This window comes from Musca vetustissima, unplaced genomic scaffold, assembly GCF_032173495.1.
Source record: "Musca vetustissima isolate MV318-11 ecotype Yass unplaced genomic scaffold, APGP_CSIRO_Mvet_v1 utg69356, whole genome shotgun sequence".
NCBI lineage: Eukaryota > Metazoa > Arthropoda > Insecta > Diptera > Muscidae > Musca > Musca vetustissima.
This window is the reverse complement of record NW_026879893.1, coordinates 8,325-25,550: the sequence shown is the minus strand read 5'-3', so window position 1 is coordinate 25,550 and position 17,226 is coordinate 8,325. Positions and strand designations below refer to the sequence as shown.

Here is a 17,226-nt window from a genome sequence, read left to right as displayed (position 1 = left end):
AAAAATCGAATTTTTTGAAGAGGGTTCCAAAAACATTTTTTTTTATTTTTTTTTATAGTTTTTTAAAATGTTGACCTGAAAAATATTTTAAAATTTCTCAATAATAATATTTAATTTCTCTTTAAAAAAAATTTATAATTTTCAAAACAAAAAAAACATTTTTGAAAATTTCTCAATATTTTTTTCTCTTCTAATTTTGTCTAGGAATTTTGTTGTAGTGGTTTATTTTTTTTATTTTAAATTATTATTGAACTATTTATTTATTTTTTATATTTATTGAAAACAATTTTCTTTTGTTGTTGTTGTTGTTGTGTATTTTTTCTTTCTATTTATTTTATTTACTTAGTTCGATTTTGTGTTATTTTTTATTGTAACCAAAAAAATCTAAATCCAAAAAATAATTTAAAAAATTTTATTGTTTAAAAAAAACCTATTTTTTTATCTGCTTCAAATAAATTCTACACATATTCGTAACTAGATAAAGTAGTTTGTTTGGATTTTGCAATCGATTCGAGCGGATATTTCCCATCTAAAATGAGGCCTCAACCAGATAGGTGCCATCCATGGGTTGATTGTTTTGATTATTTTGAGCGTTACCGGTGGCTGGCATATATTTGCCGCAGGCCTGTAGAAAGGGGAAGGGGGAGAGAGAGGGAGGAAAAGAGAGGGAGAGAGTGATGGAGAAAAATACAAAAATGTTAGTAAATAAAATAATAAATTTAGTTTTTGGTTATTTTTATTAAATTAAAACAAGTAAGGTAAGTAGTAAAGTCGGACAGGGCCGACTATATGATACCCTTCACCACTTTGGTATATTCTACATATATATATCCTAATAGATGTCGCATTTTCGAAGGCACATTGACATGAAATTGAACGAACTCAAATATGTGAATTTTATCTAATAGGGTTTTGGTTCGCCATTTACTTTAAATCGGACGAAAATATATATGGGATCTATATCTAAATCCGAACCGATTTTCACGAAACTTAACACATATTATTCTGGACCTAATTCAGTAGGCTATACCAAATTTCGTGCAAATCGAAAGATTTATAGGGTCTTTGGTTCTCCATTTACCTTAAACCGGACCAAAATATATATGGGAGCTATATATAAATCTGAACCGATTTTCATGAAACTTAGCACACATCATTCTGGACCTAGTTCAGCACCCTATGTCAAATTTCGTGCAAATCGAAAGATTTATAGAGTCTTTGGTGCACCATTTACCTTAAATCGGAGGAAACTATATATGGGAGCTCTATCTAAATCTGAGCCTATTTTCAAGAAACTTAGCACCCATTATTCTAGACCTAATTCAGTAGGCTATACCAAATTTCGTGCAAATCGAAAGATTTATAGAGTCTTTGGTGCACCATTTACCTTAAATCGGAAGAAAATGTATATGGGAGCTATATCAAAATCGGAACCGATTTTCATGAAACTTAGCAACCATTATTCTAGACCTGATTCGGTAGGCTATACCAAATTTCGTGCAAATCGAAAGAGATATAGGGGTTTGGTGCACTATTTACCTTAAATCGGAATGAAAATATATATGGGAGCTATATCTAAATCCGAACCGATTTTCATGAAACTCAACACACATCGTTCTAGGCTTAATTCGGCACGCTGTGCCAAATTTCGTGCAAATCGGAAGATTAATAGGGTCTTTGGTGCGACATTTATCTTAAATCGGACGAAAATATATATGGGATCTGTATCTAAATCTGAACCGATTTTCACGAAACATGGCAAACACCATTCTAGGCTTAATTCAGTACGCCGTGCCAAATTTCGTGCAAATCGAAACATATATAGGGACTTAAGTGCACCATTTACATTAAATCGGACGAAAATATATATGGGAGCTATATCTAAATCTAAACCGATTTTCACGAAACTTAACACAAATAATTCTGGGCTAAATACAGTACGCCGTGCCAAATTTCGTGCAAATCGAAAGATATATAGGGACCGTTTACATTAAATCGGTTAAATATATATGGGAGCTATATCTAAATCTGAACCGATTTTTCCCAATGTCAATAGGGTTCGTCCTTGGGCCAAATAAATGAGCTGTGCCAAATTTCATCCAATTCGAATCATAAATGCGACCTGTGGTTTGTTTACAATTTAACATTGACAGACGGACGGACGGACATGCATGCATCGACTTATAAAGTGATATTCTCAAAAGGAACCATGTGTCTATCACGTTTCCTTTTGCCTGTTACAAACATATGCACAATGACAAAATACCCTGTAACACAGTGTGGTGAAGGGTATAAAAAAAAATATTAAAAGAATTTTTTTTTTAATATTTTTAATTTTTTATAAAATATTAAATTTTTTTAAGATTTTTTTTTAAATAAATATTTATTTTTTAAATATTTTTTTTAAATATTTTTTTTAATATTTGTAAAAAATATTTTTAATTTATATATTTTTATTTATATATTTTTTTTATTATTTAAAAAAAAATATTTTTTATATAAAAATATATTTTTTTAAATAGGAATTACTAATAAAAATAAATAATATATATATATATATATATATTTTTTTAATATTTTTTTAATATATTTTTTTAAATATTTGTTAAATATATTTTTAATTTTTTATTGCTTTTTAAATTCTTTTTTTAAATATATGTTCAAATATTTTTTATTATTTAAAAAATATATTTTTTATATAAAAATATATTTTTTTTAAATAGGAATTATTAATAAAAATAAATATTTTTTTATAAAAATATATTTTTTAAATAGAAATTATTAATAAAAATAATGTATATATATTAATATTTTTTAAAATATATATTTTTTAAATATTTGTAAAATATATTTTTAATTTTTTATTGCTTTTTAAATTCTTTTTTAAATATATTTGCAAAGAATTTTTATTATTTAAAAAAAAAATATTTTTTGTATAAAAATATATTTTTTAAATAGGAATTATTAATAAAAATAAATATTTTTTTTTATAAAAATATTTTTTTTTTTTTGAAATAGGAATTATTAATAAAAAGAATATCTTTTTATATATATTTTTTATATTTTTTTAATTTACCTGATAACGCTGCGAACAACAACGTCCACAGCATGACTGCACCAAACCCATGGCACTGTTGGTCGAATGGGCCGGACTGGCCATTGGTGATGGTGAACGGGGGCGTTTCGCTTGGCCCCCATTGAATGGTATTTCCATTTCCACAAATTCACGGTCCTGGGGTATTTTTTGTTTTATTTTTTTTAATCAATTTTTTTTGTTTTTTTTAATTTTTTTTTTTTTTTTTTTTTTGAAAAAATATAAAAAGAAATTTTTATTTTTTTTTTAATGAAAAATATTTTCAAAAATTCGTTTTTTTTACCAAATTTCTACAATAATTAAACACAAATGCAACAAAAAGTTGAAAATCAATTTTTTTCAAATATTACATTTTTTTTTTTGTTATAAGCAATTGACAACAAACAACATGGAAATGGTGTTTTATACATTTAAAAGATTTTGTTGGTATACAATTTTTTTTTAATATTTTTAAAAATTTTTTGAACATTAAAGACACAAGTTTGATTTTTTTTTACTCAGACATATATGAAAATATCACAGATGAGTTTGGTTATGTGACTATAAGGCCAATTATTTTTTTTTTACTTTAGAGACAGAAGAGGAGGGTACACAACTTTACTGATTAAAAGTTTTATTTTTTTACTAAAGAACGAAGAGTTACAAATTTTTTTTAACAGTCAAAAAAAGTTTTCTACCAAACGGAAAAAAAGTTTTCTTATTTATTTTTATTACTTTATGACAATGACTGGCAGGATGGCAAACAGACTCACTGGCATGGAATGTGTTAGTCTTATACAAGTAGAAAGGGTGGGGTAGATTACTATTGTTGTACTACAAGAAAAAGTTTTTTATGTCCTTGAGGAGGGGGATGATGATGAGGGAGGTGAAGTATTTTATTTGGGTTGATGGCAGTGGACCATAAAACATTTATTCATTACATTTTATAGAAAGTACATAAAATATATGTGCCGAGAGAAAGGGGGAGACTAGAGAGAGAAGGGGGAGGAGATGTTAGCTAAATATGTAGGCTAATGTTTTTTTGCTCCCATAGGATTTTAAACACGTTCCTTGGGATCTGTCTCTGTCATTTATTTTCCCTATTAAACATTTTGCAAGGAGATTACTAATTCAGTTCCTGTCATTTCTATGGCGGCTATTATTCACCAATATGCCCAAAAGCCATCATTTACAGCCACTTGAATGGGGGCAAATGCATCTAAAACCTTTAGGAAATCTGACAATGGGGATTATATCAAAAAAATTTACCTATATTCATAATTTTATATATATATATATATATATATTATGTAGTTCAGCCTTCAAGGGGGTTATATTCCAAAATGGATCTATATTCATAATTTTCTCTATATATTGGGCTATGTAAAAAGGGGCTATATAAAAAACCAGTAAGGAAAGTAGTAAAGTCGGACTGGGCCGACTATATGATACCCTTCACCACTTTGGGTATATTCTACATAACAGACGACGCGTTTTTGTTATATAATTATATCTGAACCGATTTCAGAGAAACTTGAAAGAGACTAATTTATATTAAATCAGTACGTTGTTTCAATCCGCCTAGCTATGGATCTTTTCACGAAGCTTTGCAATATCATCCTAGACTTAATTCAGTACCCTATACCAAAATTCGCCCCAATCGAAAGATATATAGGGACTTAGGTGCACCAATTAGAAAAAATCGGACGAAAATATATATGGAAGCTATATCTAAATCTGAACCGATTTTCACGAAACTTAGGACACATCATTATAGACGCAATTCAGTACACTATGCCAAATTTCGTACAAATCAAAATATTTCCAAGGTCTTTGGTGCACCATTTACCTAAAATCGGGCGGAACGATATATGAGAGCTATATCTAAATCTGAACCGATTTTCACGAAACTTAGCACACATCGTTCTAGACCTAATTCATTGTGCTGTGCCAAATTTCGTGAAAATCGGCACAGATATAGGGACTTTTGTACACCATTTATCTTAAATCGGGTGAAACTATATATGGGAGCTATATCTAAATCTTAACCGATTTTCACGAAACTTAGCACACGTAATTCTAGACATAATTCAATACGTAATACCAAAATTCGTGCAAATCAAATGATTTTCAGGGACTTTGGTGCACCATTTACCTAAAATCGGGCGAAACTATGTATGGGAGCTATATCTAAATCTGAACCGATTTTCACGAAACTTAGCACACATCATTCTAAACCTAATTCAGTACGCTGTGCCAAATTTCGTGCAAAACGAAAGATATATAGGGACCATTTACATTAAATCGGGCGAAACTATATATGGGAGCTATATCTAAATCTGAACAGATTTTCTTCAATTTCAATAGGGTTCGTCCTTGGGCCAAATAAGTGACATGTGCCAAATTTCATCCAAATCGGGTAATAATTGCGACCTGTACTTTGTTCACAAAAATACATGGATGGACAGACGGACATGCATAAATCGACTCAGAAAGTGATTCTATGCATATTCCCAAAAGTAACGATGGGTCTATCTCGATTATTTTTGCCTGTTACAAACATATACACAAAGACATAATACCCTGTACCACAGGGTATAAAAATTACCTATATTTATAATTTTCTCTATATATATTGTGGGCTAGCCTTCGAAGACTCTGTTTACCAAATTACAGCCAAATCGGTTGAAAATGTGTTAAAACCCCCCAAAATTTCGAAAATAGGTCGGAACCATTATAAGGTAGCTATACCAAAACGTGTAGCGATATTTATAATTTTTTAGTCGGAAGATTTTAAGCACCATGAGAACCTGCAAAATTAAATTACAGCGAAGTCGATTGTAAAACGTGGCCAAAGTCCCCAAAATACCAAAAACTGGAGGGTATCGCAATCTTTGGGTGATACCCCGAAACATGGATCAATATTTATAAATTTTGGTAGGACGATTTTCCAACTAATGAGCATCCGTAATACAAAATTACAGCTATTTTGGTTGTAAAACTTGTCCAAGCACCCCAAAATATCGAAATTTTAGAGGTACTCTTATTTGGAGGGTTACCCTTATATGGGAACTACCCTAAAATCTGGACCAATTTGGATAATTTTCGTTAGAGAAATTTGCCAATTAATACACCAAATATCAAATTTCAGCCAATTAGGATTGGAAAAGTGTTCTAACTCTCCAAAATATCGAATATTGGGGTATACCGCTCTTTAGTGGGTCTAGCCTAAAAAGTGGACCCAAATACCCCATTTTAAGTACTACCAATGTGTTTTGCAAATTTTCTATTATCATGGATAAGTAACATGACTAAATCGTTTTTTTTTTATTCAGATCAAGACTATGTCTACCATATGGGGTCTCAGCCTACCATATGTGGTCTCGGCCTATATATGTATAATATATAGGGTCTCGGTCTCAATGTGTTGCGAATGAAAAGGCAAATTTACCCTTCACCTTGCGGAGTGGACGCGCTAATAATGTTAATTTTCTTTAAAATGGGTTAGACTGAAAAAGAAAACCTTGTGGCGCCTAAAAGTATGCAACACGCATTAAATTAAAACTAAAGTTATAAACAATATCAGCTGATTGGTTTTGTTATTGGAATTTTTACTGTAATCATGCGTTAATTATTAATTTTTTTTTTCTAATGATATCGAAGGTTTTCCATTAAATATTTTAAAAAAAAGTGGAAAAGGTTATTAAATAATATTTTTTTGAAGATCACTACCCTATGTGAACCTTATATAAGAATGTTTTAAAAAACAATTATGCCTAGTATCTAAATTGGGTTCAAAGCTCTTTTTTTAATTTGTGAAAAGTTAAGTTAAGTGTGTGTGTGTGCTATTTTTGAAAACTTCTTTATAGACCTCTGACAGACTAAATTGTGCAAATAAGGGATTTACAATGTGTTCGGAACTTCTAAACATTTGGAATTAACCGGTGCCGAATAACCACAAACATTTGTAGAAAATTAACGCAATTTTTTCCTATTTTAACATGTGTCGCTAAAATTTTTGTTGTTCTAAAAAAATTTTTATTCTGGGAAATTATCCGGGATCCTTTGAACCGAACACAGCGTTTACTTACACTCGAGAAAACCTGCTGTAATGTCACTTCCTTCAAGGAAAAAATATTGTAAAATAAAATAATTATTTATTGTTGTAATTGTTTTGGGGTGGATTTTCAAATAGTCATGTGTGATTGGTGAATGGTCATATGAAGTGCCATGATTGCCATTAAAATTAAATAAATTAATTTGAAAAGAAAAAAAAATAAATAAATATAAGAAAAGAATAAAATTAACCTGAAGCTTAGTCGCTGGACCGGCCCTATTATACTCAACACCACTTGACGAATTTTTTTTTTTACAATTATTATTTTTTTTTAATTTCAAAAAAATATATGTTTTAAAATAATAAATAAAATGACTCAGTAAGGAAATCGGACGGAAAATATATAAGGGAGCTATATATAAATCTGAACCGGTTTCCACGAAACTTCACGTACATCATTCTAGATTTAATGCAATGCCCTATGCCAAATTTCGTGCAAATTGCAAAAATAATTAGGGACTTTGGTGCACGATTTACCTTAAATCGGACGAAAATATATATGGGAGTTATATAAAAATTTGAACCGATTTTCACGAAACTTAGCACATATCATTATAGACTCAATACAGTACGCCATGCCAAATTTCGTGCAAATCGAAAGATATTTAGGGATTTTCGTGCACCATTTACCTTAAATCGGACGAAAATATATATGGGAGCTATATATAAATCTGAACAGATTTTCACGAAACTTTACGTACGTCATTCTAGGGCTAATTCAGTACGCTATGCCAAATTTCGTGCAAATCGAAATATATTTAGGGCTTTTGGAGCACCATTTACCTTAAATCCGACAAGAATACATATGGGAGCTATATCTAAATCTGAACCGATTACCACGAAACTTTACACTCATCATTCTAGACTTAATTTAGAACACTATGCCAAATTTCGTGCATATCGAAAGATATTTAGTGTCTTTGACGCTCCATTTACCTTAAATCGGTCGAGAATTCATATGGGAGCTATATCTAAATCTGATCCGATTACCACGAAACTTAGCACACATTATTCTAGACTTAATTCAGTACGCTATCCCAAATTTCGTGCAAATCGAAAGATATTTAGGAAATTTGGAGCACCATTTACCTTAAATCCGACGAGAATTCATATGGGAGCTATATCTAAATCTGAACCGATTTTCACGAAACTTAGCACACATCATTATGGACTTAATTCAGAACGCTATGCTAAATTTCGTGCAAATCGAAGTATATATAGGGACTTTGGTGCACCATTCACTTGAAATCGGACGAAAATATATATAGGAGCTATATCGAAATCTGAACCGATTTTCACGAAACGTAACACACATTACGCTAGAACTAAGTCAGTGTGGTATGCCAAATTTCATGCAAATCCGAAAATATATAGGAACCTTTGTTTACCGTTTACCTTAAATCGGATGAGATTATATATGGGAGCTATATATAAATCTGAACCGATTTTTCCCAATTTCAATAGGGTTTGTCCTTGGGCTAAATAAATCAGCTGTGCCAAATTTCATCCAATTCGAAGCATAAATGCGACCTGTACTTTGACAACAGACGGAAAGACAGACGGACGGACATGCATAAATCGGCTCAGGAAGCAATTCTATACATATTCTCAAAAAGAACCATGGGTCTATCTCGTTTCCTTTTGCCTGGTACAAACATAAGCACCAAGCCATAATACCCTGTACCACAGTGCGTTGAAGGGTATAAAAAGAAAAACATGAATGCGCCTAAAAGTATGCAACACACATGATTAACAGTAGTAGTGTTGAGTACAAAATTTTAATAGAAAAACTTATTTTTTTTTTTTTGATTTTATAAAAAAATTTATTTAGTAATTAAAAAAAAATGAATAAATTAAAATAAAAAAATATTAATGTTGTAATATAAAAAAAAATAATTTTTTTACGACTAGTATTATTTAAGTATAGAAAATTTAAAATTAATTTTATACACGAACATAATATAATAATAATAATTATTACATTTTCATTTTTACAAACAATAAATTATTTTATTTAAAGCTAAAAGTTTATATTTTTTTTTTTAATCTTATAAGAGATTTAAATTTAATGAAAACAATCACTATTAATTAAAATAATATTTTTTTTTACATTCACATTGATATTAATATGATATAAATATGAAAATTAAAAATAATAAAAAAAAATATATATATATATAAGTATATGCACATTATTTTAAAGAATTAAAAATAAATTAATTAACAATTTTTTTAAATAAAAAATAAATTAAACAAAAAAATTAAGATTAAGAAAAAAATTAGAGACAGTAGAGTTTTATAAAAAAATAAATAACAATTATTACACACTCAGTTACACATACACACAGACACAAAATTAAATTAAAAATATTTTTTTTTTTTTTTTTGAAAAAAAGGAATAAAAAAATAATATTTCTTATACGAATCAAAAATACGCACTTTTGAATTTTATTTTTAATTTTTGGTATTTAACTTGGCTTTCTATGTTGTCACGAATGTTATTGGATTGTAATTTTTTTTTTTTAAATTGTCTGTGAGTTGTATACGAATTGTTTTGTTCTTTATTTGTTGTTGATTTTTTAGATTTTTTTTGCATTTTTTTGGAAAAAATTGTAGTTTAGATTTTATAAAAGATACATATGTTGTCATTGCTTTTTGTAATTAGAACAAATGGTTGCTACATCTGTTTTTTTTTGAAAAAAAAGAAAAATAAATAAATTAAAATTTTTTCAAAAATTAAAAAAAAATTATATAAATTTTTTTTGAAGAAAAAGAAACGGAGGTAAGTATAAAATATAGAAAAGAAAAATGAAAAATACAAAAAAAAAAATTGTGAAATAATGAAAACTATTTTTTTTCTAAATGCCAAAAGAGTATTGAAATGAGAGTTTTAAAAAAAATATTGAAATTTTTTTCTGGGGTGAAGGGTTTTAGATGCTCTAGGGCAGATTTTATAAAGAATATAAAAGAAAACCAGTAAAAAATATCAATCGGACGAAATTGGGGTTTTTGATACACCAATTTCCTGAAATCGAACGAACTTATATATGGGAGCTATATCGAAATCTGAACCGATTTCAACGAAACTTAACACATATCATTCTAACCTCAAATAAGTAATCCGAGCAAAATTTCGTGACAATCGGAGGAACTTGGAGCCTTTGGTGCCCCGTTTTCCTGAAATCGGAAGAAATTATATATGGGAGCTATATCGAAATCTGAACCGATTTCCATCAAATTTAACACCCATCCTACTAGACTCAATTGAGTGAGGTATACCAAATTCCATGTCAATCGGTCAAAATATGGGTTCTTGGTGCACCATTTTCCAGAAATCGGACGAACTTATATATGGGAGCTACATCGAAATCTGAACCGATTGCCATCAAACTTAACAAACATCCGACTAGACTCATTTCAGTAAGTTATACCAAATTTCATGTCAATCGAACAAACATTGGACCTTTGGAGGATCTTTCCCCGAAATCGGACGAACTTATATATGGGACCTATATCGAAATATGAAGCGATTTCCATCAAACTTAACATACATCTGACTAGACTTATTTTAGTAAGATATACCAAATTTCATGTCAATCGATCAAACTTTGGGTCCTTGGTGCACCATTTACCTAAAATCGGACGAAAATATATATGTGGGAGCTATATCGAAATCTGGACCTATTTGTATCAAATTTAACACACATAATTTTATTATTAAATCAGTACGCTATACAAAATTTTGTGTCAATCGGCCAAACGATGGGCTTTTGGTGCCTCATTTGCTTGAAATCGGACGATATTATATATGGGAGCTATATCGAAATATGAAGCGATTTCCATCAAACTTAACATACATTTGACTAGACTCATGTTAGTAAGATATGCCGAATTTCGTGTCAGACGGTCGAATCTTGGGTCCTTGGTGCAGCATTTATATAAAATTCGAATCGAAATCTGAACCGATTTCCACAAAACTTAATATATATGATTCTAACCTCATACAAGTAAACTGTGCAAAATTTCGTGGCAATCGGAGGAAATTTAAGTCATTGGTGACCCATTTTCCACAAATCGGACGAACTTATATATGGGAGCTATATCGAAATCTTAACCTATTTTCACCAAACTTAAGAAACAGTATTCTAACCTTAATTCGGCGCGGTATACTAAATTTTGATTCAATCGGTCAAACATTGGGTCCTTGGTGCACCATTTCTGTGAAATCGGACGAAATTATATATGGGAGCTATATAAAAAACTGAACCAATTTCAACGAAACTTATGATACCTCATTCTAACCTTAATTCCGTATGATTTACTAAATTGTATGTCAATCGGACAAACATTGGACTTTTATTGCCTCCTTTACCTAAAATCGGACGAAATTATATATGAGAGCTACATCGAAATCCGAAGCGATTTCCACAAATCTTTACATACGCCTCTAAAACCTCAATTCAGTATGCCATGAGAAATTTCATCCCAATCCGACAATTTTTGCGCGTTTGGGGCATCATCTACCTGAAATCGGACGAAATAATATATGGGGGATATATCGAAACCTGAACTTATCTCCAGCAAAATTAACACACATGATTCTAACTTTATATCAATATGATTAGCAAAATTTCGTCCCAATCTAATAACATTTTTAGGTGTTTTGTGCAACATTTCCCTGAAATCCGACGAATTTATAAATCGGAACTATATAGAAATCTGAACCGATTTTCACCAAACTTAACACACATAATTCTAACCTCAATTCGTTACACTGGTCCAAATTACAGTCACTGTGCTTGGAAAGTGCTGCTAAAATCTTCAAAAATTAAAGCCTCTTCCCATAAAAATTGAGTCCAAAATCTTCAAAGTACCGAAAATCGAACGGAACCAAAATATGGACCCACATTGAAAATTTTCTGCACAGGGGTGAATCAGCCTCCAAGAAACCAGAAATTAAATTACCGCCACTTCGCTTGGAAAAAGCGTCTAAAATCTTCAAAATACCGAAAATCGGACGGAACCTCTATATGGCAGCTATGTCAAAACATAGACCTACATTAAATATTTTCTGCACAAAGGTATGTCAGCCTCCAAGAACCCTAAAAATTCAATTACAACCACTTCGCTTGGAAATTAAGGCCAAAATCTTCCAAATACCGAAAATCGGACGGAACCTCTATATATGGCAGCTATGTCAAAACATGAACCTACATTGAATTTTTTCTGCGCAGAGGTATGTTGGCCTCCAAGAACCCTGAATGCGAAATTGCAGCCTTGTCGGTGGGAAAATGAGTCTAAAATCTTCAATATATCGAAAATCGGACGGAACCTTTTATGGGCGATATGTCAAAACATGGACCTACATTGAACTTTTCCTGCACAGTTGTACATCACCCTCCAAGAATCCTGAATGCGAAATTACAGCCACATCCGTGAAAATATGCGGCAAAACCCTCCAAAATATCGAAGTTAGGGCGGAACCTTAATATATCAAAACATGGACCTATATTGAAAATTTGTTTCCAACTAGGTTTTTCATCCATCCAAGAACCCGATAATGCCAATAACAGCCTCTTCGGTTGACAAATGTCTTTAGGACCCCCAAAACAACCGGAAATGGTGCGGATCAGTTATGTGAGTGCTAAGTCAAAACATGGATCTTTATCCAAAACATTTCGAAAGGATGGTTTCTACCCTCCTACAAGCCAAAATGCCAAATTTGAGGCCTTTTTTGGAGGGAAATGCGGCTCAAAGCTTCAAAAAATTCGGAAAATGAACCGGAACCTTCAATGGCAGCTAATTTATGAGGGGTAATTATTAATGAGGATTTTTTCCCTGACGAAATGGTTCTACGACTACGAGGACTACCCTCTATTGCTCGCAAGTGCCCTTAAAGAACCATCAAAAAATTATGAAAAAATTTCCCCCAAGGTATCATTGGTGATATTTTCCCCCGAAATGGTCCTTCGACTTCGAAGAGGTCCTAAAATGCTTACAAGTTTCCTTAAAGAACCATAATAAAATTATGGAATTTTTCCCCCAAGCTTCCACTGGCTCCAAAGCATCTAAATCACCTTTCACCCTCAATTGTTTCCCTCTTCACCTCTTTCCTGCCCCCATCATCAACTTACCGTTGTTTTTTCCAGACATCTGAGTAAATGATGATGCTGCAGTTCGAAAATATCCTCATCACGATAATTGTCATCCAATTCAATGCCCGATTCCTGGGCAGCCCAGCGGGCCTCGGCAGCCTTCTTCTTATTGACAAAGGCGGCGCCCGACGAAGCCTTGGCAATGCGTATGCGGGCCAATCGAGCTTTCTGTAAAAGGAGAGAAAGAGAGAGAGAATTATTTTATGGAGAGATTTTAATGAGAGGATTTTTTTTAAATTTTACCCTCTGGGCCTTTCGTTTATCGGCTCGTTGATTTTGATGATAAATTCTACTAAAGTTAGATACAATAACAGGTACAGGTAGGGCGATGACAAGCACACCGCTAAGCGAGCAGACACCACCAACAATTTTGCCCGCTATTGTCTCCGGGACCATGTCACCATAACTGGATGGGGGGAAAAGAAGAAAAAAACATTATTTTTTTAAGGTTAACATCGATCTCTCATAGCTGAGATCACTGATCGCCAGATCGCCACTTACCCCAATGTTGTCATCGTGACAATTGTATACCAAAATGCCGCCGGTATCGATGTGAAATTTGTACCATGCACATTCTTCTCCGCATAGAACATAACCGTCGCAAAGATGATAATCGCCATTGCCAACGAAAACACCAGAAAACCCAATTCGGAAGCACACGACTTGAGCGTATAGCCCAAGATACGCAAGCCTTGCGAATGCCGCGAAAACTTAAAAATACGAAAGACGCGGAAGACCCGCAACGTGACAAATGCACCGCTCACATCATCATTGTCCGTTATGCCCAGACCAATATAGTAGGGCATGATGGCCACCACATCGATTATGCTCATCACGCTGCGCACGAATTTGCAGCGATCCGGTGCCGCGAACAGACGCAGCAGATACTCGGCGGTGAAGATCATGACGCACGCCGTGTCCAGACAGAAGAACACGATTTTGTAGCGTTCGCCACAGGGCAGTGTACCAGCTCGGCCGGGCCGATGGCCACAAGGCACCGTTTCCACCACATTGGCCATCACCGAGACGGCAATGAAGAATCCCGTGACATAGTAGAAGACGAGAGCCGCCGTGGAGGTGTGAGGATTTTCGAATGCGCGCCACATCTTCTGGCGGATGTCGGTTAGCTGCGGCAGGTTCTGGTCACCATTCTCTGATAGCTTATCATCCATTAAACGTTCGGCATTTTCCCGTTTGCGATCACGATAGTCTTCGTAACAACAATCGCCTATGACGTCCGGCATTATGCCAAAGAATGCCAACTCCTCGTCATAGCTGGTGAGACACTCGTGTTTGGGATAATGCAGTTTGCCAGTGCGATAATAATTGAGAATGTGACGAAAGATGTCCGGATCCCGATCAAAGAAATACTCTTTGCAATCCTCGTCATAGAAGAACTCTCGCTCGTTCGAGCCCAGCAGGGTGTCGGGATATTTTTCCAGCGTATTGCGCCATGTCTCGAAACGCCGGCCGGAGACGTTGATGAGCAGCTTTTCGTCGTCGGTCTTGCGACGATCTTTGGGTATGGGAGCCGGTGGCAGGGGATTGGTAGCGATGGGCACCCAACCAATGGCCGCCGCCCGTGCAAATGGCAGCCAAGCGGCGACCGAGGCCATGCTATGTGGCGGAATGTTTTAATAATAAACTTCAAGCACCCAATTTAAGGACCCAAGGTGAATTGGGTGGGTGGCTAAGGATGTCGGAATGCCCGGTTCTTTTTTTTAATTTTTTGCAAGGTTACAAGATTGGTGGCTGACTGACTTTGATGATTTGAAGCGGTGGGTGGGATGGTTGCCAAACAAAACAAAAAAATCAGAAAAACTAAAAAATTAGGCAACCAAAACTAAACAAAATGGCAGCTTAAAAACAGAGTAAACTTTTAGAAATTTTACTCTCTTTTTTCGGCGGCGTCACTTTCAAAGAGAGAAGAAAATAGTTATTGGCTGTTTCTCTTTCCTCTCTCTTCTTTTCTTTTAATGAAAAAACCAAAAAAGCGTAAAGTGTGGGAGTAAATAGCGGTGGCTTGCGGTTTATTTTTCTGGTAGTTGTTTTTTGCACTCTCCCTCTCTCAAAGGCTTGGGTTTGCTTTTATGTGCTCTCTCTCTTTTGCTCAGTTGCTGTTGTAGCTTGCTGCTTCCTCCTAGCATTTAGGATCCTCTCTTTCTCACCGTAATATTGCTTTTGTTTATTGCTGACATTTTCTGCATAATACACACACGTAAATTGTGAGAACTGGAAAGAGAGTGAGAGAGAAAAAAAGAGAAAATTAATTGGATGAAAAGAGAAAACAAATTTGAAATAGTTTTTATACCCTACACAATTATGTTGTCAAGGTATTAAAGCTTTGTGCAGCCCCAAGAGTTTGTAATGCCGCGAAATATTGGTCATAGACCCACCTTTAAGCATACCGATCATCATATCTCGACTAGCTGAGTCGATCTAGACATGTGTGTCCGTCCGTCCGTCCGTCTGTCCATTATAATTTGTAAACAAGATACAGGCCACAGTTATGGACAAATCTTCACGGAATTTTGCATGTAGAATGGGTTCTGGCCAATGAAGACCCTATTGTTTTTGGTAAAGATCGGTTAATATTTAGCGGGTGGAATGGACCAAAAACTTTATTTTTGTCTGACTTTTTTGGTCGCTCCAGAGGCCGCAACCATGGAGAAGGGGATCGGGCCAAAGAATAAGCATGCCTGTTTTGATAAAGATTGGTCAATATTTAGCGGGTCAAATGGACCCTGACTTTTGTGTGAAAAATTACAAATTTTGTATTCTATTGCGGATATATTTGCCCCTGAAGGACATAGAGCCGAGAAGTTGATAATTTATCCCAGAGCAGTGGTTGGCCTATAAATTGATACCAATTACAGTGTCGTATGCGCTCGGATGTGGGAGTTACACGAAAATATTTACAGGTCCTTACGTATTCAGATATTATTTAGTAACCCATTACCACACTAGAGGGCTGAAATATAGCGCTGATCGCTTTGAAATTGTCCATGAGGATCCAGATATGGTCAAGGACAATGCCTAGAAGTTTCGCTGATGATCAGATAATAACATTGGGATGAAGTGGGCCGAAAACTTAATTTTTTGTGGTTTTTTTCGAGTCGAGCCAAAATTGAAAGCCGAACATCACAACACAACCCACGGCGAAGGGAATCTGGACAAGTAATTAGATAAAACTGACATATACCGATTTTAAGGAACTGGAGCATCAAAGCCCCTATATATCTTTCGATTTGCACGAAATTTGGCATAGCGTAATGAATTAAGTCTAGAATGATGAGTGGTACGTTTTGGAAAAATCGGTTCAGATTTCGATATAGCACCCATATATATTTTCGTCCGATTTTAGGTAAATAGTGCTCCAAAGTCCCTTTATATCCTTCGATTTGCACGAAATATGGCACAGCGTACTGAATTATGTTTAGAACGATGTATGTTAAATTTCATGAAAATCGGTTCAGATTTAGATATAGCTCCCATATATAATTTCATCCGATTTTAGGTAAATGGTGTACCAAAGTCCCTAAATATTTTTCGATTTGCACGAAATTTGGCATAGTGTACTGAATTAGGTCTAGAATGTTGTGTGTTAAATTTCCTGAAAGTCGGTTAAGTTTTAGATATAGCTCCCATATATAGTTTCGTCCGATTTTAGGTAAATAGTGCACCAAAGTCCCTATATATCATTCGATTTGCACGAAATTCGGCATACCATACTGAATTGAGTCTAGAACGATTTGTGCTAAGTTTCGAGAAAATCGGTTCAGATTTCGATATAGCTCCCATGTATATTTTCGTCCGATTTTATGTAAATGGTGTACCAAAGTACCTATATATCCTTCGACTTTCACGAAATTTAGCATAGC

At 33.6% G+C, this 17,226-nt stretch overlaps 1 protein-coding gene across 1 annotated transcript; it reads right to left on the bottom strand.

Annotated features, from left to right (window-relative positions):
* Positions 1-477: 477 nt before the first annotated feature.
* Positions 478-14,978, bottom strand: LOC133325056 (potassium voltage-gated channel protein Shal-like). The gene is made up of 5 exons (XM_061533883.1): positions 13,847-14,978; positions 13,589-13,751; positions 13,325-13,513; positions 3,077-3,232; positions 478-625 (listed from the first exon to the last, which is right to left on the bottom strand). Exons 1-5 carry the CDS (start codon positions 14,959-14,961, stop codon positions 530-532), a joined length of 1,719 nt encoding a protein of 572 aa, XP_061389867.1. The 5' UTR covers positions 14,962-14,978; the 3' UTR covers positions 478-529.
* Positions 14,979-17,226: the final 2,248 nt, after the last annotated feature.

Bases quoted from the DNA above. Each gene is read 5' to 3' on its own strand.
- LOC133325056 (XM_061533883.1), bottom strand. From the start codon at position 14,961: ATGGCCTCGGTCGCCGCTTGGCTGCCATTTGCACGGGCGGCGGCCATT. The intron at 13,752-13,846 runs GTAAGTGGCGAT...CCCCCCATCCAG, and splicing joins GTCACGATGACAACATTGGG to TTATGGTGACATGGTCCCGG. The intron at 626-3,076 runs GTAAATTAAAAA...CCCTTTCTACAG, and splicing joins GTTGTTCGCAGCGTTATCAG to GCCTGCGGCAAATATATGCC.